General features: G+C 45.8%; 1 protein-coding gene across 1 annotated transcript in view; it reads left to right on the plus strand.

Moving 5' to 3' along the window:
- LOC106892794 (cytosolic phospholipase A2 beta-like) overlaps positions 1–16,736 on the plus strand; it is a 33,412-nt gene extending 16,676 nt beyond the window's left edge. The window contains exons 12-20 of the mRNA XM_014950301.1: positions 848–984; positions 1,247–1,469; positions 2,068–2,185; positions 3,248–3,385; positions 4,588–4,692; positions 5,251–5,436; positions 9,015–9,181; positions 9,694–9,880; positions 13,818–16,736. Of these exons, the coding sequence (XP_014805787.1) occupies positions 848–984; positions 1,247–1,469; positions 2,068–2,185; positions 3,248–3,385; positions 4,588–4,692; positions 5,251–5,436; positions 9,015–9,181; positions 9,694–9,880; positions 13,818–14,062 (1,506 nt within the window). The 3' untranslated portion in view covers positions 14,063–16,736. The remainder of the gene's footprint in view (positions 1–847; positions 985–1,246; positions 1,470–2,067; positions 2,186–3,247; positions 3,386–4,587; positions 4,693–5,250; positions 5,437–9,014; positions 9,182–9,693; positions 9,881–13,817) is intronic.
- Positions 16,737–26,993: the final 10,257 nt, after the last annotated feature.

Consider the following 26,993-nt stretch of genomic DNA (forward strand, 5'->3'; position numbering starts at 1 on the left):
AGTGTGGCGTACCCCACACTTATCTAAAATTTCAGCTCAGCTATTCATACCTCTGTTCTTTTCAATGGGTCAAATTCCCAAGGACATACTATATCACCCTTCAAAGCCAGAGTTTCCAACAGTGTGATGCAGCGGGTCAGCAAGATATGAGGCGTGGGTACCTTGTTTTATGCATAGCCTAGCCAGACAACCCAAAACAAGTAGGGAAATAGTATTTGAAATTCAGCTCACGTTGATATTCATGAAATTGTTGTAATGTCCCTTCTTTAGGCTTATGCTTTTTTCTTCATTTTCAGAACACTTTTCACAAAAAGTCAAAATCCTTTAGGGCGAAGAAAGAACATTTTATAACAAGCTCCAGCTGAAGTATGTTTTGTTGCCAAGATCCAGGGTGAATTTTTAAGTGAACATTTATTTTCTTGCTGGAATTGTATTTGTTGAATGGATGATGTCCAAAGAATCATTTTGTTTGCTTAATATATTTTTTCTGAACTCTGCTCAGGACTTCCTTGAATCCATTCTTAATTACAGTTATTGCATTTTTTTATACTTGTAATAATATCATTATCTGTTATTAATCATTGAAATTCCAATTATAAAGAACAAGGGAAGGAAGGAAGGTTAAAAACACTGCATAGTCAAACTCGTCCAAGCTTTTGGGTTAAGGGAACCTACTGAATATCTGGAGGTTAATTTAAAGAAGGTACTGATAAAGACTGGCTGAATGTAGATTTCATTTCATTGTCCTCCAATGACGTCTGCTGAGGAAATTATAAGAGCTGTAATTAGACTTTTCCAAGTAGGCAAGCGAGTAATTTTTTGAAGATAACACTTATGTTTTGAACAGGTCCCAGTAATAGCTGTTATGGCAACGGGCGGAGGCCTCAGAGCGATGTCAGCTATGTTTGGCCACCTCTTAGCTCTTCAGAAGCTGAATCTGTTGGACTGTGTTACCTATGTCACCGGGGCTTCTGGCTCAACATGGTGCGTATAGAAATGAGTTTTGTATTTGGAATGACTGTGACACTACATTTCCACACAGAGAGAGAGAGAGATCTCTTTGGAAGTCTCACATTGTTCATAAGTGAATGTAATTCCCAGGTAAAGCCATTACTGTTAGCTCTTGGTCATAACTTCAGTTTAGGCTTGACAATTCTCTTCTTTGATGAAAGCGGCTGGGTAAATGTAGTGATTTTCCAAAATTATCGGAATAAATGGGTGATTTTCTCATGTTTCTGTTCTTTAGGACCCTAGCAGACCTGTATGAGCATGCCGACTGGTCCCAGAGGAGTCTGGAAGGGCCACTTAAGGCAGTAAAAGAGCAAGTGACAAAATGCAAGCTCAACCTTATGTCCATAGACCATCTGAAGTATTATCACAAGGAACTCGCCGAAAGGGCAAAAGCAGGACATGTGCCATCTTTTACAACTCTGTGGTCACTTGTGCAGGAAATGTTCTTACATGAACGGGTATGTGGTCCTGCCACACATTTGGGAAACATCCACCCATTTTCTTTAGAGCTTTATTCTTTGAGGGCATGACATAATGTGTGGAACAAATCCAAAGTGGCTGAGGCACCCCAGTGTGATTTGTAAACAACGACAGAGGATCTTGTAGCTGGGATTTTCCAGGGTAGCTAATCATTTGAAGATGCCTCTGTACTTGGGTGCTCAACAGCTGGCAACTTCAGTAGGCAATCTTTCAGAAAGAACTGAGTAATTCCCTCTGAAAAGTCAGGTCTTTTCAAGTCTTGTTCTAGTTGGACACTTTAGAGCTAAAGTAATCTGTCCTCATGTGAAGATCGGTTTCAGCCTTAGTAAAGATCTGTGGGATGCAGGCAGTCAAGGCACTTAGGTATTAATGAAGAGGTTCCTAGTTATCAAAAAGGCAACCAGGAAGGAAAGTGCAGGAACATGAAGGAAGAGGTCTTTTATAAAAACGTGACTCACAGATTCCTGTGGGTTGTAAAACATCTGTTGTCTGTCTGTGCTCAGGTAGATTGTGTCAGTGTTTTTGCCTTACGCTCTTCCAGAGTTTTACTGTGATTTTTTTTATCTCTTTGATTAGCCAAGAAAGTACAAACTCACAGACCAACGCAAGGCATTGGAGCATGGACAAAACCCATTGCCTTTCTATGCAGTCCTCAATGTGAAAGAGGAAAAGTTTGGTACTTTCAAATTTAGAGGTAGGTATTCCCAAAGTTTCTTCTGACTCTGAGGAGGGAGTAAAGAGAATTTGGAGGGAGGGTGCATGTGTGTGGACAATGAAAGGGGAACACATCTGTTGCTTGCCCTGACTCTGTATTCATCTTTTAATAAAATGTTTGTCCTTTTTGCAAGCTGCTAGGTGTTGATTAGAAAGAGCAGGGTGACATCCTCAGGCATGAACAGGGCATTTCTGAAGATCTGGGGTGAAGTTCTAGTTTTTCCACAGACATTGTGAATGAGTGTGGGCAAATCGTGTGATCTTTTTCTGCCTCAGTTCCACGCCTGTGGAATGGCTTTGATGGTTCCTTAGTTTGTAGAGGTGCTGTGAAATGTAATTGTCATTTCCCTGAATACTGCACTGATGAGGGTATGAAAATGGAGTGGAGAATGATTGCTATGATGGGTGTGATATGACACCGTTTAAATGGACACAGGATACATTAAACAAAAAGTATTAAAATGAGCAGATACTGGAGAGCAAAAACAGTTTGTACTAACATTTGGCTCAGTTTATAGCTACTGTTCTACTGCTACACCTGTACAGGACAGCTTGAGTCTGGGGACTGCACAGCTGTGCCCACACTGCGATACTTTCTAGTTTGGAGCTGATGTGTCTTTGGGCTGGTTTGTTATATCATGTAGACTGACAGGTTTGGGTTAGTAGAGGTTTCGTGCCAGTCATTCCTGGCAGGTTAGATCACACTTGCATGGTGTGCCTTTGATGCTCTTGATTTACAGAGGCAAGTGGGATCCCAGAATCTTTATATAGAAATATAAATCTAAGCTTTTGAAGGTAACATTAGACTCTTTCTGAGGTGAAAAACCTAGTTCCTTTTGTATGGAAATCATCTCTCAGTTTGTATGGAACTAGACGATGTCATTTGCAATACAGAGCTACTGCTAATACAGAGCTACTGACAGTATAGAGCTGCTGAGACGAACAAGATCCGTGGAGCTTGTGCATAGCTTTATCCACAGGGGAACGTTCTGGTTTCTTAATTTTATTACAGTAAACGTGCCATCTGTCAATTCTTTTGTAGAGTGGGCAGAGTTCTCTCCTTACGAGGTGGCCATACCAAAATACGGAGCCTCCATTCGTTCGGAGTATTTTGACAGCGAGTTCTTCATGGGAAGGCGAGTGAAGAAGCTGCCAGAGTCTCGGATCTGCTATCTGGAAGGTGACCTAGCAGTGCTATATAGTAGAAATCACAACATGGTAGAAAGCATGATACTGGCTAGCCAACCACTGGTCTGTGTACAACACTCCTTGTAAGCAGGTCTGCTCTAGGTCTTGGTTCATTGAGATCTTTACCACTTTTATACATTTCTGCTCTTTGTAACGCTTCTTTCCTCCTGTCCTCCCTTTAGCCTGGGCAGATTTGGGAAAGTTGCAGCAAGGTTCCACTTCCCATTTTCTGAACCAAACAAGAAGGTGGAGAAGGCAAATTGAGGAAATAATAAGCCTTTCTTCCTTGACCAGTCATCAACTCTTCAACTTCATCAACTGTACTTCTAGGCAAAACATTGCTGGGGTAGAATTGGAAGGAGCTGAAAATAAAACATAGCTCATCTAGTACAGCCCACAAAGGGTTGAGCTTTGTGGGTTGAGAATGGTGTCACTAATCTTGCCTGCCCATAAGGATGAAGGAAGCCCTTTTAACCTCCAACAACTGCTTTGACTGACTGTTCTGCCTCAAAAGGCAAAGAGAAGGGGAAAAGCAGTTAGTGAGGGAATCTGTCTGCCCCAGGCAGATTATAAATCCTTGTCAGTATTTCAGTTTTTAATATGAAAAACAAGGGTCCAGTGGAGACAAAAATCCTATTTCTCTCACTGTGAAGCATGCTAGAGATTGAATTTGTTCCTCATGTGAGTACCTGGCATGGGGCTTAATGACAAAGGATAGTTCTTGCTTTTCCAAAAGCAGACTCACATATGGAACGAATTCGATTTTGGTCCTGGACCAGTTGAACTCCACAGAAACAAAACATGCCTGAAAGGAAAAAATGGGTCTTAGATCAATTTAAAGAATAGATCAGTTTAAAGAAGGATCTTATGCTTATATGGCTTCACCCCACTTTCAAAGCTGCTTTCTTTCTTTCTTTTAGGTACACAGTAAACACTCTAAAACACTGTTTGGGTGACCGATACCTCTAACTTTGTCACTCTGTACTCTGCAGTGAATGGTTTGTGTGTAGTTTTTTCCTGAGAAAGAGTACTGAAGTGCTGACACTGTTGTGTTTGAACTCTACAAGACCCACTGCTTAATCTGTGTTATGACAGGGTCAGTTCACGTGGGCCAATAATGTGTAGCATGGATACTTGTCATAGTCAGTGTGTAACGTGGTGGTGCAGTATTTTAACATGTGGTTTGACTTGCAGGTCTTTGGACAAACATCTTTACTAGGAATTTGCTGGATGGCTTGTACTGGTCCTCAAATTCAAATGAATTCTGGGAACGATGGGCCAAAGATATGGTGGATATAGGTAAGAGTTTCAAAATCAGTTTGTTTTTTATTTTTTTGACCAGACAGTGTTTCCTATTCAGGAGAAGATTAAGAAAGATATGCTATTGCCACTGTTTATGAATAATCTCTCACATATTCTCCCTAAATTGCTGCATATTGTGTTGCCTCATTCTGAAACTTCCAGCAGGATTTTCACCTGTATCAGAATGATCACTATGTGATGATTTGATTTTATTTGATTTGATTTTACTATTTTAATTTGAACCCAAAGGCGCACTTTGATTTAATATTTCCTCATGGTCTGTTAAATGACTCCTCCCGTGACTGCAAATGAGAGGGCAAAAGTGCAAATCCAGTGTGGTATTTGGAAGAGTAAGAGACAAAAGCTGTGCTTTAAACAACCCCAAATACCTATTTATTTAAGTGGTATTGGTCACGTGCATATGTTTTCAAGCAAACTGCAAGAAGCTGGGAGGGGAGGGCCCCACAGGAAGACAGCAAAGGGCAGTCAGCCACTGAAGGTGCCTGGCAGAACAGATTGCTGAGATGTTTTCTCACAGTTCCTTCTCTGTTTCAGAAAAGCATTCCCCTGAGGAGGACGTCACTATCGTGGAGCCTCCGTCTTGTTTGTCAGGGAAGTTGTATGAAATGTTTCAGGACATTCTGACCAAGCGTCCGCTACTGGGAAAGTCGCATAACTTCCTGAGAGGCTTAGAATTTCATAAGGATTATATCCATCAGAAAAAATTTATTGAATGGAAAGGTAACTGCAACAAAGAGTTAGCTGCAGTGTGCAGGTAACATCTCAGAATTTTATTTTTTTTTTACTTTGGAAATCTCACAGTTAGAGATATTTTCTCAGGGTTTGGAAATCTGCTGAGATGGAACTATGTTCGCGGTGTCTGTTTCTTTAGGGTAACAGGTTAAAATGAACTAGTCCATGGGCCATTGTTTAACCTCCTGAAGATATCTGTAATTTGTGTAAAAGCATGTTCTTCTACAGGAAGTTTGTCACTCTGTATAGGCTCAGTAGTCAAAAAATTTAGTCAAAAAATCTTTTGAGGTCAAGAAACAAAGGTAACACTGGAAGCATAAAACAGCAGGTTATTAAGTGGATCAGATGAAGGAAAGGACTGGCTGCAAGCATGTCTTTTGCCCATATGTGTGGTATTTCTGCCTCATGGTTTATCCATTCAGACACCTCTCTTTAACCCTTCAGAAACAGGAATACCAAGATCCAAGCAAAGAAAGTTAAAGGCAGATAGGTTTAGCCTGTATATATTAAACAAACAGAATGCGTAGACTTGATGTATAAATTGAACAGCAGTCTTCTATGGCCTGTGCTCTCCAGGCAGGCAAAGTCATAACAGTTTCACCTCAAAATCTATGAAACAATCTGTGAAATGATGGCAAGGTGGCAGAGCTGAGGTTTTGTGCATCACAAACCTTCCTGTAATCCCAGCATCCTCACTTATTCTATGAGTGGGTAGCAGTGGGGGAGGACCCCATAAGTTTTCTTGACTTCATCAAGAAAACACGTGTTCTCTGCCTCCTTAGACTTCTTCTCTTTGGCAATTTTTGTTTTCTCTCCTCTGTTTCATGCAAGTTAGTTACACACTTTTTGTCCCTGGCTGTCATTACTACATGGTTTGCTGACAATGGCAAGAGATGGTGGAGCTGTTTTGCGGATAAAGGCAGAGCCCACAGTGTGCTAAGCACTTTCAAAATGTTCAGTGAGCAAAAAGTTTGTCTTGAAAGAGTCTGCTCTAAGAAAACAAGCAAGAGGAGAAAACAAGCAGCATAAGAAGGGTGGGCGAGAGAAGCAGCAAGCACGTAGCTTAAGAAGGTGGATGAAGGATAAAATTGTCAGTCAGTAAATGTTAAAAGAAATAATTATCCTTCCTAGGGAAATGAGTAGAAGCAGATTTCAAAGAGGATTTGGAGGCAGAGAGCATAGGGACACTAAAGACTACGTCAGGGTAGATATAAAGTAATGTAAGTGGAAAGTATGAAGTCTGCAGTGGGAAAAATTAGCAGATTTTGTATCCTTTTTTGGCTGCCTGCATGAGACCAAGCTAAAACCAGGTACGGATCCATCTCTAGGAGCTAGAGGAGATGCCAGCTCTGTGAGCAGAAATGTTAGTCTTGTGGTAGGTGAAGTCTTCAGAATGTAGCTGTGTTTTAAAGGCTTCCCTGCAGCTCAGGTTATCTGACACATTAAAACAAGACTTTAAATGCCATGTGAAAAGCCTGATTTTCATGGTGAGAAATCTGAGAACTCATGGCCTGGAATTAGTGTAGTGCATTTACAGTAAGGTTCATGGTTTCAAGGGAATTCCTGAGGCAGGATTTTCTTTAAAGGCCCTTTTGGGTGTGGGATGGAAGAAGACACTCTCCCAAGGAAATGCCTACTTCTAATTCACGTATTCAGCCATGAATCATAGAGTGGTTTGGGTTAGGAGGGACCTTAAAGATCATTGAGTTCCAACCTCCCTGCCCTGGGCAGGGACACCTCCCACCAGACCAGGTTGCTCAAAGCCCCATCCAGCCTGGCCTTGAACCCCTCCAGGGATGGGGCACCCACAGCTTCTCTGGGCAACCTGTTCCATCACCCTCACAGGAAAGAATTTATTCCTAATATCTAATCTAAATTTCCCCTCGTTCAGTTTAAAACTATTCCCCTTCATCCTGTCACTCCCCTCCCCGATAAAGAGTCCCTCCCCATCTCTCCTGTAGGCTCCTGGAGGTTCCTGTAGGAACTGGAAGAAATTAGGAATAAATGCTGCACAGTTCCATCTCCGTGATAAGAAAATGGAGATAATGGAATTTCAACTAGAAATATTCACTAGGCCAAATAAAACTAAAAAGTACGCTCTGTTTCTTCTGGGGGGGACTGCAAGCAAATGTCTCTCGTTACAGCAGAATCTGTGAATTCCCAGCAGCCATGAATGCTAAAGCAAGCAAATAATTTTGTAAAGACCTGATAGTGAGGGAATGGAAAAAATATGAGTTATTTCTTCAGGCTGCTGTCAAACATTCCATGCTATGACACAAGCTGGAGTTATTCTGCACAGTTTAAATTAACACTACAGAGGGAGGCCAAGGAGGCAGAGAGATTGAAAGAAGTGAAATGCTGGAACTTACCTGCAGTATTTCTGTGATCAACAGTCTCTTAAAATACCTAAGCACAAATGACTTAAGGCTCAAGAGAACTGCCCTGGACTTCGCTACCTCATTTTGTGAACTTGAGGAACACTCATAAGCCACTATTTGCTACAGAGTGAGGCCAAGGAAGCAGAGAGATTAAAAGAAGTGAAATGCTGGAACTTACCTGCAGTATTTCTGTGATCAACAGTCTCTTAAAATACCTAAGCACAAATGACTTAAGGCTCAAGAGAACTGCCCTGGACTTCGCTACCTCATTTTGTGAACTTGAGGAACACTCATAAGCCACTATTCTAATATTTAAAATCATGGCAAAAATGTTTCGTATTCTGTGGGACTAGAAATGGTACCGAGGCAATAATAGTAGTCTACAGGGCCAGGCAAAGAAATTAGAGTCTGGCTATCAGAAACTAGCTTTAGATCTCAACTCATCAGTGGTATCTTGGCTCCTTTTTGGTGTTAATGTGAGGATATGTGAAAATATTCAAGCAATGTTGGTAGGGGATGCTGTGTGCACGGTTTGGTATTTTTTTCAAACATGGCTAAGATAATTTATATGAGAGATCACTGAAAGCAGGTTGAAGTCAGATTTATTTCACCCTGGGAGAGTAGTCTAGTCCTCAGAATGCAAAAGCAAAAAAAGAGCAATGGAGAAGTGCAGCGAGGGACCGCATTTGTTAGATTTGTTGCTACTTTCACCCTGGGAGAGGAGTCTAGTCTTCAGAATGCAAAAGCAGAAAAAGAGCAATGGAGAAGTGCAGTGAGGGACCGCATTTGTTAGATTTGTTGCTACACTGTGAAATTGTTTTTGTTGTTTGCATTTTTCCCAGCTCTTAGGGGGAAAAAAAAACCCAAACGGCTAAAATCTGTATTCTGTGAAAAATCCCTCCCCAGAGCAGCCGTGAGGCCAGTGGAGTCTGTGTCTCTCCTGCCCTCTGCCCAGCTGCCTCACGGCCTGCCCCTGCGAGCCCGCCTGGGGTAACAGGCCAGATGTGCTCAGACCTGCCTTTGGAGGGCCTGCTCCTGAGGCCACCTTTGTGGGCTCGCAGTATGGAGGGAGGTGAGCCTGGTCTCGAGGGCAACCAAGGGGCTGCCCTTAACCCGTAGCACAGACAGAATTACTGACTGCTCCTTTCCTACCAATGCACCACTAACTATATACGAAATGTTTTTCAGACACTGTGCTGGACGCTTTCCCTAACAGTCTGACACCGCTGCAGAAGTATCTTTGCCTGATCGATGTTGGCTATTTCATCAACACCAGCGGTGCAGCACTTTTCAAGCCAGAGAGGAATGTAGATGTCATTATCTCACTGGATTATGGTTTGGGGAACGTGTTCAAGGTGAGAAGATTAACGTGCTCTGCCCTTTGCAGTCCTGGTAAAACCTTCTTGTGTTATTAAATCACATCCTCCAGAGCAAACCAGAAACCATATCTTGGAGGAGGAAAGAAACTTCCTTCAGGATCAGAACTATCAAAACTGTTAGGCTCTTTCCTCTGTGGTGGATTGCAGCATAGGCTTCCTAGGATCCTCAGGGAACTGCAGTAACAATTGGTTGCTGGAGACATGACCTTAATCTCTCCTGGTCTGTCCTCGTGACAAATTCTAAGTGTGGCTTTTGGTCATTCCCTCTAGCTGTGAAAAAAACACTATAGGGTGAAAAGAAGCATCTTCTGACTTCTGGTGAGTGGTGGCAGAAAGCAGGGCTATACTGTGGCTGTTTTGAACTGCACACTCGTTGCAGAGTGATTTTAGGGACTGAATTAAGTTGCTGTAGTATTTCTATGATACCTCAGTAAACCTGATTCTTGTCTCAGTGTTGGCTTTAATGCAATGACGTTCTGTGTTCACAGCAATTGGAGATGACATACAAATATTGCAAGATACAAAAAATCCCATTCCCCAAAGTGGAGCTAAGTAAAGAAGAAGAGAAGAACCCAAAGGAATGTTACGTGTTTGCAGATGCGGAGGACCCCAGAGCACCCATAGTAATTCATTTCCCCCTGGTGAACGACACCTTTAAGGAATTCAAGGAGCCTGGTAAGTTCAGTCAACAAAACTGTACTTTCTAGTTGAGTTCAGGACATTTGTCTTTCTACGGTATGGATCTTATTTGTCCTTTGTAGCAATAATTTTAAGCGAGGGCACAGGCTGGTGAGTGAGACCATCCTGCCTCCAACCCATCACAGTCATACATGTATATTTGCCTCTTCCATTGGGCTCTGAATGAGCCTGCCCACTCGTCTCTTGGGCCAGGTTTAGGTTACTGCGTTCAGCTCAAAGATTTTCCACCATGGCAGAGGAGAAGGAGGTGTCAACTCTTTGCCTGTTAACCTAGTCATGTTAAATTCTCACCAAAACTGGGACGACGTTCCCTGTGCACAGAGTGACACCCGATCTCTCATCCAGTGAACCATGGTGTGACAGGGGCAGCTGAGGCAGGTCCATGTCTCTATTGTAGCCTCCATGGACTGCCCCAGAGGCAGGTTAGCAAACCCCGCCAGACTCAGTGATGTTGAGCAAGACACAGGACAGAACAAGGCTTTAAGCCACAACTCACACTGCAAGTCATACTGGAGAAGGCAGCACTTGCAATGGTGAGATGCTGGGGAAAAGGTAGGGCCAGAATTCCTCCTTGATCTGGAAGGGATCAAGAGCATCTGCCAACTGCTCTTCCCTCACCTCCCCTTATCAATTTAGGACCTAGCAGTAAGCAAGCAGGCTGGGCACTGGTTGCTTCTCCCATACTCTCATGCCTTTGTGCCAACCACCGTCTAGCTGGAGAGAATTAGCAAGTCTCTCCAGCAATAACAAAAATGATGGTTTTGGCCCAACAGTCAGAGCAGAAGGAACAGGCATATGGCTGCTAAGAGCTGGGTCAGGTAATTGTGTTCTGAACATGTCCAGAAAAATAAATAGTAGGAGGTGGAGGGGATGCAATGTTCATTTGGCCTAAGGGTAAGAAGTGTAAAAGTTACTGATAGTCCTACCTTGGCCTAGCCATTATACGGTGTTGGTACAAGCATTGTGGGAGAAGGAGGTTACTTCCTTTACCAAAAGACAGTGAACAGACACAGTTGCCAAAAAAGCTCTGTCAGTCTGTGGTGTACACAGGGGAAAGCCCAAATTAGCTCACAGAGAAGGGCCTTGTCCTGTGCTCACTAAAGAGCTTTGCCCATGAGTTTGGCAGCCCTGTGCACAGGACTGACAGACAGCCAGACTTCCCAGCTTCCCAGGTAACACAGCTCATATCCTTCCTCCCCTTCTCCAGAGAATGCAACAGACATGGCTGTGCTATGGGGACATACGCAGTTGGGTTGGCTCTGCGTGGAGGCCCAGCAGGCCCTGGGCAGTGGGGTCTGTCCTCAGGTGTTGTCTTTGAATGCAGGCACGAAGCAGCAAAGGCCATGTTAGAACTAGAAAGCCTCAGTATAGACTAGGTTTTTCCAACAGCTTGTGGGATACTGTGTAAAAATTAGGCAGGTGATACCTTTTTGGCACCTCTTCTGCCTGATTTCCTTAACCTGGAGCTCTTACAGCAATGAACCCTGGAGTATCTCTCACACCACCTTTTGAGTCATCAGGCCATGGGGAAATTCTGCTCTCCCTCGCTACTGCCCAACACAGCAGGCAGGGCATTCACTCTCCTTCCAGCTTTATCCAAAATTATACTGTGGTGCTAGGACCCCAGCAAAATGGATGTCTCTGAGGGAACATTTGGGGAAGGTTATGAACAGGTGAAGTAAAGCTCTTTTTCTGCTGTGGTGTTCACCAACGCTCAGAGAACATGTGCAGGAAGAGATAAACCAACAAAATCATGTTTAGAGACTCTTATGGATGAAGAGAGGAGATACTCACAGAGGGAGACACTAACAGCCTCGTTAGGTGGAGGCTGGAGACGGTGCAAATGGCAGCGCGCAGTGAGACACAGCTGTTGAGCTGTGGCTCAGGTGACACGAGGTGAGTGTTTTAGAGTCTCTCTGAATGAAAGGTAGATAAGATAGACTCTTATGGATGAAGAGAGGAGATACTCACAGAGGGAGACACTAACGGCCTCGTTAGGTGGAGGCTGGAGATGGTGCAAACGGCAGCGCGCAGTGAGGCGCAGCCGCTGAGCTGTGACTAGCAGGTGACATGAGGTGAGTGTTTCAGAGTCTCTCTGAATGAAAGGTAGATAAGATTATGCAGAGCAAAGCAGCTGCTGCAGCTTCTTAGCGCTCCAGGCCCCAGCTCGTGAGCTGTGACGCTCACCTGCGTGTGGGTGATTCATCACTCAAGCTGACAGCCAGCCACCCACGTGGGTGGTTGGGGGAGGAGGGTCCCTGGCAACCTGCTTGTGAGGATTGCAAGTTTAACAGTGGAGCTTTTCATTTCTAGATGGCTGAGAGACACCTTGTGGAATGTAGGTACTTATTTTTCTTGCTCTTAACTATTTAAGTTCTAGAAAAGAGAGTCAGCTCATGAAGTGCCCATTTACAATGCAACTCTAGACTGGTTTTGTGGCACCTGCAGCTGGATGTGGATTATGCAGAGCAAAGCAGCTGCTGCAGCTTCTTAGCGCTCCAGGCCCCAGCTCGTGAGCTGTGACGCTCACCTGCGTGTGGGTGATTCATCACTCAAGCTGACAGCCAGCCACCCACGTGGGTGGTTGGGGGAGGAGGGTCCCTGGCAACCTGCTTGTGAGGATTGCAAGTTTAACAGTGGAGCTTTTCATTTCTAGATGGCTGAGAGACACCTTGTGGAATGTAGGTACTTATTTTTCTTGCTCTTAACTATTTAAGTTCTAGAAAAGAGAGTCAGCTCATGAAGTGCCCATTTACAATGCAACTCTAGACTGGTTTTGTGGCACCTGCAGCTGGATGTGGGTAGCACAGATGACACAGCTCTCTCAATATCAGGAGGCTCAGTGAAGCAAAACTTGGACATTTTTAATACAGCTACTTGTAGTGACAGCCTGCATCCAGCACCCTGAGATCACTGCCCAGTGAAGTGCCCGTTTACAATGCAACTACAGACTCTGGTTTTGTGGCACCTGCAGCTGGATGTGGGTAGCACAGATGACATGGCTCTCTCAATATCAGGAGGCTCAGTGAAGCAAAACTTGGACATTTTTAATACAGCTACTTGTAGTGACAGCCTGCATCCAGCACCCTGAGATCACTGCCCAGAAACCACTAGGTTAGACTAAAACCTCCTGTGTCTCAAGCAAAATTCATGTCATATTCAGTAGTAGACATTATAAGGAAGATCTCACCAGTCTGTAGCCCTACTGACAGTCTTCTCACAATACACTTGTGGTTTGGGCATATTTGGTTAACACTGCACAGAAGTAGGTAAAAAACAGAGAAAAAATGTAACTCTAAACATTTTGCAGAAGCCTAAGTATGAGGCTGCTGAAGTCGCTGGTGGAGGTAATTAGGGTGTCCTTTTAAGCAAAAAGATCAATCTTCTAGGGAGGACGGGATGGGTGTTGGCCTTTGTTGGTAAGCAGAGGTGGAGTTGAAGGATGAGGCTGATGTGGGGTGCTCTGTTCCCCCTGCACCTCCATGCTCTGCAGCAGATACGCTCTCGTCACCACGTTTTGAGGTTTGGTCATGGATTTTGAGAGGTGTTAGAGGTGTGTGGCTTGTCTGAGAGTCAGAGTTGTTGGGGTTTGGGAAAGGATGTGGACCCAGAGGTGTGCTGCCCAGGAGTGACTGCAGGGGCAGGAGGAAGGGGAAGGTAACCACTCCTGCCAGCCCTGCTGAGGGATTTCCAGGTCTGAGCTTTAGCAGGAGCAGGAAGGAGAGTGACTGGGAAAGCTGACCAGGAATGGCTCTTGCAAGCTGTGGGGCGGGGGGGTGCCTCTCTTCTGGAGGCTGTTTTTAACAGTGGGTTCTGCCAAGTAGGTCAGTCGCCTCCAAGACCATGTGTTGTGTGCTCCAGATTGTGTGCTCCCTGTGGTGAGCTTTTGTCTTACTTTTGTCTTTCTCCGCAGGGGTAAAGCGCAGTCACTCAGAGATGGAAGAAGGCAAAGTCAATCTGGACAACAACTGCTCACCCTATTACCTCATCAGGCTAATCTACTCCTCTGAAAATTTTGACAAACTTGTGAACCTGAGCAAATACAACATCCTCAATAACAAAGACCTGCTCCTCCACGCGATCCGGAGCGCTGTAGAACGGAGGAGAAGTGGCAGGACTGGGAATTTCCCCAGCTACTCTGGAGCTGGGTACCCCTAGGCTGGGTTTTTGCACTGTTCCCCACTGAAGGCTATGACAGTCACATTACAACACATCACAGTCAGGTTACAGCACGTCACAGTCACATTACAGCACGTCACAGTCACATTACAACACATCACTGTTTATTATTTGCAGGAAACTGAGGAAACCTGTACATTTCTCATCTTGCCTTGTTAAGTTCCTAGCTTTCAAAAGGGTTTATTTAATCTCCTTCCCCCAAGTTTTGAGACCACGAGAGCCTCACACTGTGGTCTTACTCGTTACGAAATAGGGTCCTGGTTAGCAGAGACCTTCCAGGATCTCCCTGGTGCTATAGGATATGGTGGTGGTGTTAGTGGTAGTTCTTTGTACGTGCCTGTCCCCTCAATCCTGAGCCCATTGTCGGTGTCTTTTCAATGCTTCGTTACAAACGAAGTCCTGGCCATTTGCATTCAGTAATGTCCAGATTTTCAGACAGGCTGAGCAACTAGAATTTGCACTGAATTGGTGGGCTCAGCTTTGAAGTCAGGCCAAAGAGTCATAAATATATATATATATATATGTATCTGTGAACTGGGGCCAAACTGCAACGTGGACAATTGCATTCTGTCTGGCCGATTCCCCTTGCTGATTTAGAAATTATTCCTTTTTTCCATTCCCCTGCAAGAGTTTGGCACAGGATCGCTGCTGCAGGCTGCCACGAGGGGGGCAGTTACATTTCAGAGAGAGAGGCCGTCGGCTGCAGAGAGCGAGCGCGGTTCTGCCGAGCGTTGGCTGGAGGAAACATTCTGCATGAGGCGTGAGTGAGTCTATTGATTTATACGGGTAGTGCCTTTATGCATTTAAATGTCAAGAGCCTGAAACAAGCTTTTGATACCAGAAACTTGAGGGGATTAATTACTGTAGACTCAAGTACATTTAATTTAATAATCATGACCAAGACATAAGCTGGTGCTCCTTACGTATGCAAACTGGAGGTAGGATAAGATAACTCACTAACAGAGTGCATAGCTATTGTATTTTCAAAGCCAGAAGATTTTTTTTTTCCTTTACAGTCTCCTATCCCTAACATCATGGGCAAGGTATTTTTAATAGGTGCTACACTAAAATAGAGCACAAATGAAAAAAAAAATGGAAATTCTTTATCACACTTCCTTGCTAGAGGAAAATACTTGGAAAAATGATGCCTGGTTTTCATTTGCTTTGGAGTGGAGTGAAAGACATTGCCTTGAACTAGGAGCTTGGAACATCTTTATAGGCCTCCACTATATTAAAAAGATGGTAGGGAAGGATGGTGAGCAATGCAAGAGAGAGCTCTACAGAGGTCAGAGAAGTTTCCAGGCTTCATAGTGCTGAAGGATTTGGACCTGCTTCTGGTGTATTAATCCAAACACGGCATTTTCATCGGGACCCCCAAGGACAATCTTACACATTTCTTCTGTGTTGGAAATCTACTTGATATTTAGAATTAGTTTTACTTGAAATCCAAAGTAAGACAGAGAAACAGGGGCCTGCCTTTTCGATATCCGCCAGCGGTATTCAAGCTCAGGAGAGCATGGACAACAGGCTTCATTGCCTCAACCCTGAATCTGCTCAATGCTTCTGCTGCCAGCAACGGCAAGGAATGAGCCTCAGCAATATTCCTTCTACAGCCCTTATTTGCTGAGCTAAGGAATACCCTGCAAAACCTGAGGAGTCTTAACAGCTGGGATGCGACTGTACAACTGAACTCAGCCCGTGAGACGACAGGAACTAATCAGGTACCGGCTGCAAGAAGAAAGCAAAGAGCCGTGTAGCGCTGGAAGGTGTGAGAGCAGCTGTCTCTGGAGAGTCCTGCCAGGGGGATGCATTACCCTCACGTCGGAGAGCAGCACGTCCTGGCACAGCGTGCAGGTACCCACAGCCCCACCGCCGGTCGGCGTTTGACCCCCTGCCCCTCTCTGTGCCCCCACTGTTGGTGCACTTGGGGTGCCCAATTACTGCTCGTGTCTTCCAGCGCTGCACAGTGGGAGCAAAGGGCTGAGCTGGAGGAGAGGGCTGGGGGCTGACAGTAGCTTTTCTGCTCCAGGGGTTGAAGGACTGAGTTCAGTGGGGGACACTGGTGTTCTCCACAATGTACTGGGATTTCTTTTGACACTAAACCAATATCTCACTGCAGCTGCAAGACTTGGCCTTCAGGAACAAAGATCCAGGGCAGCCCCTGCTGAGATGATAGAGCAGATTCATCAGGAGTGAGACCACCAGTGATGTTGTGTATTTGCCTTTTGTTTACACATCACCCATATTGTAAACAGGAACACTGTTTTACCTCGTCTGCATAATTTTTACACTTTGCTGCTGCAAAAAGATATCCCTGGTTTATTCATGGGCTACAGCGAGTGATCCGTAACCCTCGTGGCCCGTGGCAGCACGTGCCCAGCAGTGAGGGGGCTCAGCCACGCCGAGAAACCAGGGTCTTGCTAAATGCTCCACAGACCAGTAACTGGGGGTGTTTGGTGCATTGACGGTGCTGAATGCAAACAGGATGCCTGCTGAAATGTGAAAGAGGTAAAAAAACACCCCACAGAGTTTTTGGGTGACCCACAATGGGCGGAGAGTAAGTTTTCTGAGGGACTGTTGAACCCTGTTACAGAGTGGGAGAACTGTCACCTGAGGCTGCGCCAACTCTTAACGTGGGGCTTCATCTTGCCACCAAGAGGCACGGCGGAAAGTTTTCTGAGGGACTGTTGAACCCTGTTACAGAGTGGGAGAACTGTCACCTGAGGCTGCGCCAACTCTTAACGTGGGGCTTCATCTTGCCACCAAGAGGCACAGACAGGCCTGTGCCCCTTGATCTCCTGGGGCCCCGTGTGGAACCCCTGTAGCCTTAAACCATCGTAGTTTTTTTAAAATAGATCTTTGCATTTCAGAGCCTGACATTATGTGCAGGCTGTATCACTGCCCATCAGAGAGTGTGGCTTTGGTGTTCTGTTTTAGTTTCGTGAAGGCTGTATCACTGCCCATCAGAGTGTGGCTTTGGTGTTCTGTTTTAGTTTGTTGTTGTTTTCTCTCTGTTTGTTTTGTTTTTGTAGCATGACATTGAGGGAGTATGTCGCCGCAGGGCCTTTGTGAGGGTAGAGGTTGCTGGAGGACTCTGCAGGGTGGAGGGACCCACACCTGGCAGAGTCTTATCCCTGCAGCTTGTAGGGCAGTGGTGGCTGGCACATGCTGTCCCCACAGCACACCCGGCCTCTGGGTCGGAGCGTGGTGATTTGCACGGCCCCAGACCCACAGAAAGGTAGAGCAGAAGCTGATGAGTGACCTGCCCTCAGGTCCTGGCTTCCTTCAGGGGGTACGTGGAGCCCAAGGGAAGGGGCCACCGAAGTGTTGTGTGTTTGTTCCCCAAAGGTTGTGTGTTTGTTCCTCTCCCCAGCCTTGACAAATGGCTGTTTGAGCCGAGCACGTGGAGACCAAAGCAGCTGCGTGTGAAAAGGCACAGGCCAGGTGTGAAAACCAGGCCCTGCTGTTCTGGCGTCACGTTCGCTTCACCCCTGAAGCTGAAAAAAACCCCCTCATCCGAAATGCACCCCAGATCCCTGCTCTCAGATGGACCTTTTGCTGGAACCCCCCCGTGAATCCAGAGCTCGCTCCCTGCTGCCAAACACAAAGGAAGGTTGTTCTTACTACTCTTTCTAGAAATTGCTTGCTTCTGTCTTTTAACCATTTAACAATATATGAATTAAAAATAAAATATTGCAAAGGAGCACCAGAGCCATGGAAGTCTTTATGCACTTAAACACAAGACTACATTTCCCTGCTTTGTGTTAGCACTCCTGCTGCTAATGCCTGCTGAGCACTTTGCAGGACATCTACTGGTTTAATTAAAAATAAAATATTGCAAAGATATTGCACCAGAGCCATGAAAGTCTTTATGCGCTTAAACCCAAGACTACATTTCCCTGCTTTGTGTTGGCACTCCTGCTGCTAATGCCTGCTGAGCACTTTGCAGGACATCTACTGGTTTCAAGATTGGGTGGAAAAAAAATCAGAGAGAAGATGCTCTGGTTTACAAAGGCGTTGGGAACCTGGAAAAAAAAGATGGAACAAAACCTACCTCCTGTGGGAAAAGCCTCCCAGTGGAACGGCCGGAGGCAGGGAGGGAGCAGCTGCTCTGAGCCCCTGCCAAGACACTGCTTTATTTTGCCTCTTGGTGATGTGATTTAACTGTGTACAGAAGCCTGCCTTTCACCGAACCTTACTGTTACTGATCTAATGATGAGGTTAAAATACTTCAGTTTTAAAAAGAGGAAGTACTTATTCTTTTGTAAAAGCAGTTAAAAATTATTAACAATAAAGGAAAACGCGCCGGTTGCCCGTTACTTACATTTGCTGTATTTTTTTGGTGCCAGGCAGTGGCTGCCTTTCACCGAACCTTACTGATCTAATGATGAGGTTAAAATACTTCAGTTTTAAAAAGAGGAAGTACTTATTCTTTTGTAAAAGCAGTTAAAAATTATTAACAATAAAGGAAAACGCGCCGGTTGCCCGTTACTTACATTTGCTGTATTTTTTTGGTGCCAGGCAGCGGCTGCAGCAGGGGCACAGCCGGTGAGAGGGCTGGACTAGATAAAAAAATGGTACTGATTAAATCACCTGTTGGATGAGAGGGACTGATCCGGATCTGTCTGAACACACCTTCAACCTCGGGGGGTTGCACGTGCCCGGAAAGTATTTGCATAAACCTGGTGTTACACACGGTCCTCCCTCCCACTGGAAAACTGAAAACTGGTGAAAAAAAATGCCATTTCTCCCCAGCTTGGTGCTAAGGGAACAGTTCTTTGCCTCAGAAACAGAGATAAGTAGGAAAAAAAAAAGAAAGATATTCTTCATCACGATTGCACTGTACCTTAACAAGTAGAGCCTAAAATCCAAATGGCTGCACCAGTGGATGGGTATTTAAGCAAAAAAGGCCTAAAGAGGCCCCATCTCATCCTGGAAGGTTCATCTGATCACTCCATCAGCCACAGGAGCCTGGGCTGAGCCTGGCACAGCAGGATTGAGTCTGTGGCTCAGGTGGCCTGTCTCATTGGTACGTTATTTCAAAGTGCACCAGGAGGCTCTCTCTTTCCCGTTTGGATCTGCCCTGCCTCATCCAACTGATCAAAAAAAGCCAATTTAGACTGAGAGAGCTGACACTTGCTCTCTCTGAGCCCACTGCAGGGGGATGGACCACCAGCCCTGAGTGGACAAAAGCACATGCCCAGCTTTAATGGCAGGCCAGCCACGCTCCTGTGTTGTTACACCTCTGAGGCATAAGGATTTAAAGTACCTGAAGGTGAGGATCTCAGCTGGACCCTCTTGGGTATCCAGGCTGAAGCACAGGAAAAGAAAAGCCAAAGCCACCAGCAGCCCTGTGCCACCTGCTGTTTTTCCAGGCCTGGACTTCTCCCTGGAAGAGCCCTGGCAGTTGCATCTCTGCTCCTGGGCAGAGCTACTCGTCTAAAACCACACCAACTGCTGAGTGTCCCCTTCTGGAAGAGAAAGAGACCATTTACCACCCACAGCTGCTAACAATTTCCAGGCAAAGCAGGCTGCTAACACACCATTCATATAAGACCTCTTAAGAGAAAAAAAAAACCTTAAGAAAGAACTTAAGCAGCCCTGGTGTATAAAGCAAGCTGCTAACACACCATTCACATAAGACCTCTTAAGAGAAAAACAACCTTAAGAAAGAACTTAAGCAGCCCTGGTGTACAGACAGACTAGTTTTGTGGTGGCAAAAGGGGTGGGTAAAAGGAAAGAATAACATTCTTTTCAGGTCAGAAGCTCCACTTCCGTAAACAACCAAACCTGCCTGACCTACAGCAAACAAAGTCCTGCTACGTTATCCCTATCGGCATTTTTAGTTGGTCTGGTGCTGAGCAGGGGCTGATGCTGGTGACGTGACCCAGGACAGAGCTGTGCCAGGTGGCCCAGGGACACCTACGGTCTGGGCATGGGAGTGGTCAGCAAGGCGCACTGCTCTGCTTGAAGGTCCTCCCTTGGGTGGTAGGAAAGCTTCAGGCAGTTGAAGATGTTCTGGGGGAAACCATGATATTCATAAACATTGAATTAGATGGGGTTCTGTTTTGGGCTGGGAGGACAGACACACACGCTTACTTGGCATCTCCATGGGTTTCTTCCTTTCACTGTTCAGAGTTCTTGGAAGAACAAAATCTGCGTCTTCTGGCTTTCACCCTCCCACAACAGCACTTACCATGAATTTTCTTTCCGTGGGAGCCCAGGACTGGAGCAGTCAGAGAATCATAGAATCATCTAGGTTGGAAGGGACCTTAAAGATCATCTAGTTCAGCCATTAACCAACCAGTCACCTCTGTCTAGCCTGGATTTCCCTAGCCAGTCACCTCTGTCTAGCCTGGATTTCCCTGCTGGAAATATGTAATAGATATTTAATCCATTGCACCTCTAGATGCCCCATATTTAAGGGCACAAGGGTTTTCTTAAAACCTTAGAACAATTTACTGTTTGGTACAGGAGAGAGGAAGTAGGTGAGATTCCTCCTTATGGAAACAGCACCCAGCCTCATATTACAGTCCTGCTGTGGAAGAGTTCAGGTGTCATCCTGTGCCACCAGGTCTCTTTATGTTCCATTCAGGCAAGGAATATACCTTGGGCAAGGATTTTAGCTTTCTGCTTCAAGCACTGACAACCAATTAATTACTATAATGGATACGAGCAGCATAAACCTGTAACTGTATGCAATGATGAGCTACCCACCAGTGCATTTTTGCCATGAGACCAACCCAGGCAGAACCTTAGAAGAGCCATGGGCATACTAACAATAATAACAATGGCATTGTGAAGAGAAAATATAAGCCCCATCTGTGGGATAAAAAACAGTTCCTGGTGGTAGAAGAGTTATTCGCAGGAGGGAGGAGGAGAGAATTAAGTGCCCAAGCTCAGAGCACAACCAGGTTAAGACAGGAAAGCCAAACTCATCTCCGTGCTGGAGATAAAACCACATGACTTTGCTTTGGTGTGTTCCTTGCTGATTCCTGGCAGCCAGCCCTGTCAAAAGTAGGGTCAAAATAAGGCTGGAAGCCTTATTTTGGAATTATTTATGGAAGCCTCTTTGAGCATGCGATCCCTTTCCTGCTGATGTGTCTCAAGGGCAGTGAGAGCACAGTGTGTGTCTCCTCTTGGCCTCTTTGGGGTTTCTGCTGGGAAGGGTTCTCTGGGACAAACAATGTGGAAATGCCTCACACGCAGCCCAGCCGAGGAGCCACACTTCCAGCCGTGGTGGTTATTGGAGTCCTATTGAGCAACGGCAGCTTATGCCTTGCAGGAACCAACGGCTGGAGCCACCCAAGCCATCTCCTCAGGGGCTGCACCGTGCCAGGGCCTGGGCGTGCAGGTACCCACTCGGGATTTGACACGCAGGAGCACGGGGACACGGACAGAAGTGCTGCGGGCAGGCAGATGGACTCACCGCTTGGGACCAGGTGGCACCTGGGGCCTCTGCTGTGGGAAGAAGCACTTAAAACAAAAGCAGGAGGACTGCAGAGGACCAGCAGGTCACCTCAGCTCTCCTGATAGGAAAGCCACTGAGAGACCTACACCACAGTGTAAAATGCTTTAAGGCGTTTTAAATATATTTATGAATTACTGTAGGAGAGACCTACACCATGTGTAAAATGCTTTAAGGCATTTTAAATATATTTATGAATTACCAGTGAGCCCCGGCTCACCTGTGGGTGTGGATGCCTGGAAACCCAAACCCCGCTCATACCTCAGTAGCATTTGCAATACTGCAATAAATGCTTACATACAGTAATGACAGGTTTCCATCTCTTCACCTACTTTTTTTCAAGCCCTCCCCCTCCCACCCCTGCGGCAAAGGGCAGGAGAGGTGTTTACCTCCTTATTTGCCCGTTGCAGCGGTGGGTGTAACCCTCCTGAAACAACTGCAGAAACTACCTTTCAAAATTCACTATTTATAGCTTAGCAAAAATAACTTTGCAAATGCTACTTTTCCTCAGTAAAGTCATGCTTTCTGACCACCCAAATTACAGCCCACCCAGATCAGATGGTAATTTCCACTACTTTTTTGTTTTACTGTTGAAACTGATTTACGGCAGAATAACATAAAGTGCCCTGATGCTTTGGCAGGTGCAGAAAGACAAGCTTACACTCACTAATTTAATCCCACGGCATTCTGCATTTCTGATGTGTGAATCACTTTTGAAAGGTCGAGCATCTTCCCTGTAAGAATCTGTCAAACCTCAAAAAGTTCATTTCTATTAGGAAATAACTGCTTTCTTGCTTTCTTACCGGGGGTGAGGCTCAGGTGGCTGATGAGGGTTTGGTTTCTCTGTGTGTGAGGGCTCCTAGAGCCGGGGCAGTGGTGCCGTTGAGCAGCCGTGACTGTGCAGAGCCCACTGGGAGCACTGGGAATGGACTCTGTTGGGCTGGAGCTGCCCAGGCCACATGGCCGACTCCATGGGCCGTTTGCGTCAGCACCTCCAGGCAAAAACCCAGCACAGAAACATCGCCAGACGAGACAAAGCATTAAGTGCAATTATCTTTCATCTGCGGAGATGGGGCATCAGGTTGCAGTTATTCTTAGGCTGATCTCCTCTGAGAGCACAGCAATGCACTTTGGCCGATGAGCCCCGAGAGTGAGGTACAGACCTGACAGCACCTAATTCCTCTCATTTGTCAGTACCGAGCCCAAGCAATTTAAAGGCTGAAGCCTTTCATGCGCCTGCAGCGCTTACCGGCCCGTTCCTGAAAATGGTGACAACTCTTCTCTGCAAATTGCTTCCGTTGGGATGAGATGATCATTCCTCTCTCGGTGTATACCTTGGCCTTGCCGTCTAGTTTCCAACACAACAATGTGTTGTGAAAGGAATGAGACCATTTTATCCAGAAAAAGTCTCTGCAGACCATGTTCTTATTGCACAGTTAACAACTTTTTAAAGACTTTTTTTATGTTGTTTCTCCACCCTTCTATCAGGCACCAGAACTTCTTCAAGTGGGGTCAGTGACCTATTGTGGGGCCTCATCTTGTCACGCTGTTGAAAGAGAAGGGGTAATACAGCATCGCTGTTGGGGTGGTGAGTTTGGGAGACGAGTTCCTCCTCAGAGGAGTACACCCGTGCACAGGGTGCGTGGGCGCACACATCTGTCCATCAAGGAGGTTCTGGCTAATCCCCTGCAGGAGAAGATTCAGTTCAACATACACTGCTTAACCCAGCCATTTCATTGCGTTATTGCACAAGGCTTCATTCTAAATTTGTTTCAGTTCGCTGCTCTGTGTCCCACTAGGGAGGCAAATGGAGGAGAAAACCTAGCGATGGATGAGATGGAAAAGGCTGAATTATTCCACTTTTTTTTTTTTTTCCTCCTTTTTTTTCCTCAGTTCTCACGCTTCCGTTGGGATGAGATGATCATTCCTCTCTCGGTGTATACCTTGGCCTTGCCGTCTAGTTTCCAACACAACAATGTGTTGTGAAAGGAACGAGACCATTTTATCCAGAAAAAGTCTCTGCAGACCATGTTCTTATTGCACAGTTAACAACTTTTTAAAGACTTTTTTTATGTTGTTTCTCCACCCTTCTATCAGGCACCAGAACTTCTTCAAGTGGGGTCAGTGACCTATTGTGGGGCCTCATCTTGTCACGCTGTTGAAAGAGAAGGGGTAATACAGCATCGCTGTTGGGGTGGTGAGTTTGGGAGACGAGTTCCTCCTCACAGGAGTACACCCGTGCACAGGGGTGTGTGTGCAGGCGCACATGTCTGTCCATCAAGGAGGTTCTGGCTAATCCCCTGCAGGAGAAGATTCAGTTCAACATACACTGCTTAACCCAGCCATTTCATTGCGTTATTGCACAAGGCTTCATTCTAAATTTGTTTCAGTTCACTGCTCTGTGTCCCACTAGGGATGCAAATGGAGGAGAAAACCTAGCGATGGATGAGATGGAAAAGGCTGAATTATTCCACTTTTTTTTTTTTTTTTTCCTCCTTTTTTTTCCTCAGTTCTCACAAGTAGAGCCTGGTCCCAGGCCTGCGTGCATGGCAGCAGGGGTAGGGAAGGAGTTGGGAGACCCAACACTGGGGAAACAACAGATCAGGGGCTGCTTAGAGAAGCCAGATGGTCAGTAAAGTGCTGCGCTGTCAGGCTGTGTGACTATGGGACTGCTGCTCCACTACCTATGAAGCATTATGGTGGCTGGAGGAGGTCTCTCATGGTGGGTCACAATCTACTGTGAAGGCAAGAAAAGATCTAGTAAACTACATACGAGGCAAATCAGCCTCATCAGAGCCACTGGTGAGATCATGCAGCAAGTCCTCCTGGACTTCATTCCAAGCATATGAAGGACAAGGCAGCAATCAGAAACATTCAGCACAGAATTACTAAGAGGACATCAGGCTTGGACCATGTGATTGCCCTTTATGGTGAAATTACCAGGTATGTTGTCCAGTGGAGAAAAGTAGATGTAATGTACTTCAGCTTCAGTAAGGCTGGTCCCTTGTCTCTAAGAGCATTCTCATTTAGAAGTTGTGGAAGTCTTGCTGGACAAACAGGCTGTGAGGTGGCTTGAAAACAGGCCGAACTGTCTTCTGCAATGGCAGCAATGGCTGGACTTCTGGACATTGGCTGGTGACAAATGGAGTACCCTGGGGTAAATACTGACACTGTTCTGCGACTTAAACTGTCTTCTGCAATGGCAGCCATTAATGGCTGGACTTCTGGACATTGGCTGGTGACAAATGGAGTACCCTGGGGTAAATACTGATATTGTTCTGCAACTTCATCAGTGAGCCTACAGTGAGGCAGAGCACACCCTCAGTACATTTGGGGACAATACTAAAAAAACAGGGAGTGGCTGACATGACAAATGGCAGATCTTCAATCCAGAAGGACTTCAAGAAAACTTGAGGATTAGACCAACAGAAGTCGCATGAAGTTGAACAAGGAAAGGTGTGAAACTCAGCACCAGGTGCAGAATATGCCCCTTTGTCAGCAGAGACCGAGACATCTGGCAGTTACAGTGGAGGCCACGGTCAGGCTAAGTGCTGCAAATAAAGCCCCCGTGTAACGGGCTGTGTCAGGAGTGTAACCCCCTTCAGCCAGGAGTGACGAGGTCATACACGTAACGTGGTGAACAGTTTGGGCAGGCCCAGGTCAAGGGAGAAGCAGAGAGACTGCAGCAGGTGTGATGGAGGGCCACCAAAATGATGAGGTGCTTGAGGGCAAGCAGCCCACGAGGGGAGGCTGGTGGAGCTGTGCTTGCTTAGGCTGGCAAAAAAGAAGGTAGTGTGACATGACAGCACCTTCAGCTGCTGAAGTGCAGGTACAAAGCTGATGGGTTCATGCTCTTCGTGGTGATGGTGTATAGCCCAGCAGGGGACAGCAGGCACAAGGGCTGGATTGGAAGGGTCATATGAAACTTTAGGAGTAAATTCAGAGTAGAGCAGCACTAAAGAGGTCACCCAAAGAGACTGTGCAATTGCCATCCGTGGAGGGTTTTTAAGGCTTATCTAGACAAAACCGTACCTGAGCTGATCTACTGTTGAGGAGTACTTGGCTTTGAGTAAGACACTGAATTACAGACCTCCAGAGGTCCCATCCCACCAACGCTTCTGAGTTTAGCCCAAGGAGTGGTGTCCTTTCAAAGTAAGCGTGACACTACTTGCTAAAAAGAACAGACTCAGACGGATGGGGTCGCCCGTCTTTATGGTGCTGCTGCTGCTGCGTCGTGCTGGGACTTTGCTGCCTGCACTGCGGAGATAGAAACTGGGTAATTTGTGTGCACTTACCACCCTGTTTGGCTATAGGAACTGAAAAGTGAAAAAGGCCAATAGTGTAACGAGAACAAGCTAAAGCTTCATACAAATAACATACCATTAGACATGTTTTTTCCCTTTACCCACATTTTCCCCAAAGACTAGCTTATATAATTCCTCCTCAACCCAGCTTCCCAACGGGCTGGTTCATTAATCTAGCTTTTGGTCTTTCCAAGAGCAGTGGTCTCGGGATTAGACTTCTTGCTGTCCTGCTTTTCCTCTCCTTTTACACTGAAAGACTGATTGTTCGTGCATTATTTTAAATTCAGATTCCCTTAAAAACCAGTAACTCCACAGGACTTTTTCTCCCGGTAACCTCATCCAGAAAGAATTGGAACTTTCAAAGTAAGTGTGACACTACTTGCTAAAAAGAACAGACTCAGACGGATGGGGTCGCCCGTCTTTATGGTGCTGCTGCTGCTGCGTCGTGCTGGGACTTTGCTGCCTGCACTGCGGAGATAGAAACTGGGTAATTTGTGTGCACTTACCACCCTGTTCAGCTATAGGAATTGAAGATTAAAAAAGGCCAATAGTGTAATAAGAACAAGCTAAGGCTTCATACAAATAACATACTATTAGGCATGTTTTTTCCCTTTACCCACATTTTCCCCAAAGACTAGCTTATATAATTCCTCCTCAACCCAGCTTCCCAACAGGCTGGTTCATTAATCTAGCTTTTGGTCTTTCCAAGAGCAGTGGTCTCGGGATTAGACTTCTTGCTGTCCTGCTTTTCCTCTCCTTTTACACTGAAAGACTGATTGTTCATGCATTATTTTAAATTCAGATTCCCTTAAAAACCAGTAACTCCACAGGACTTTTTCTCCCGGTAACCTCATCCAGAAAGAATTGGAAAACAGTTGGGAAATTGTCGGTTAATGTCTTGTAAAAATGAAAGATTGTGGAGACTACAGAACGCTGCAGGAATTACAGGAGAAATGCTCCCTTTGAGACTGCTGCTCCTGTGGTGCACAGACTGCCCACCCCTCTTAGATCTTACCCGTTGAGATTTGCAAAGCTCCTGGGCAGGTGGCTGCTGTTGGCCCACAGCCTGCACCTCCAGCTCCGCTCACGCTCCCCACCTCTGTCTCACAGAGTCACCTTCTGGCCTAAAGGTCCCTCT

Source organism: Calidris pugnax, unplaced genomic scaffold (genome assembly GCF_001431845.1).
Source record: "Calidris pugnax isolate Ruff unplaced genomic scaffold, ASM143184v1 scaffold68, whole genome shotgun sequence".
In the NCBI taxonomy this organism is placed as follows: Eukaryota; Metazoa; Chordata; class Aves; order Charadriiformes; family Scolopacidae; genus Calidris; species Calidris pugnax.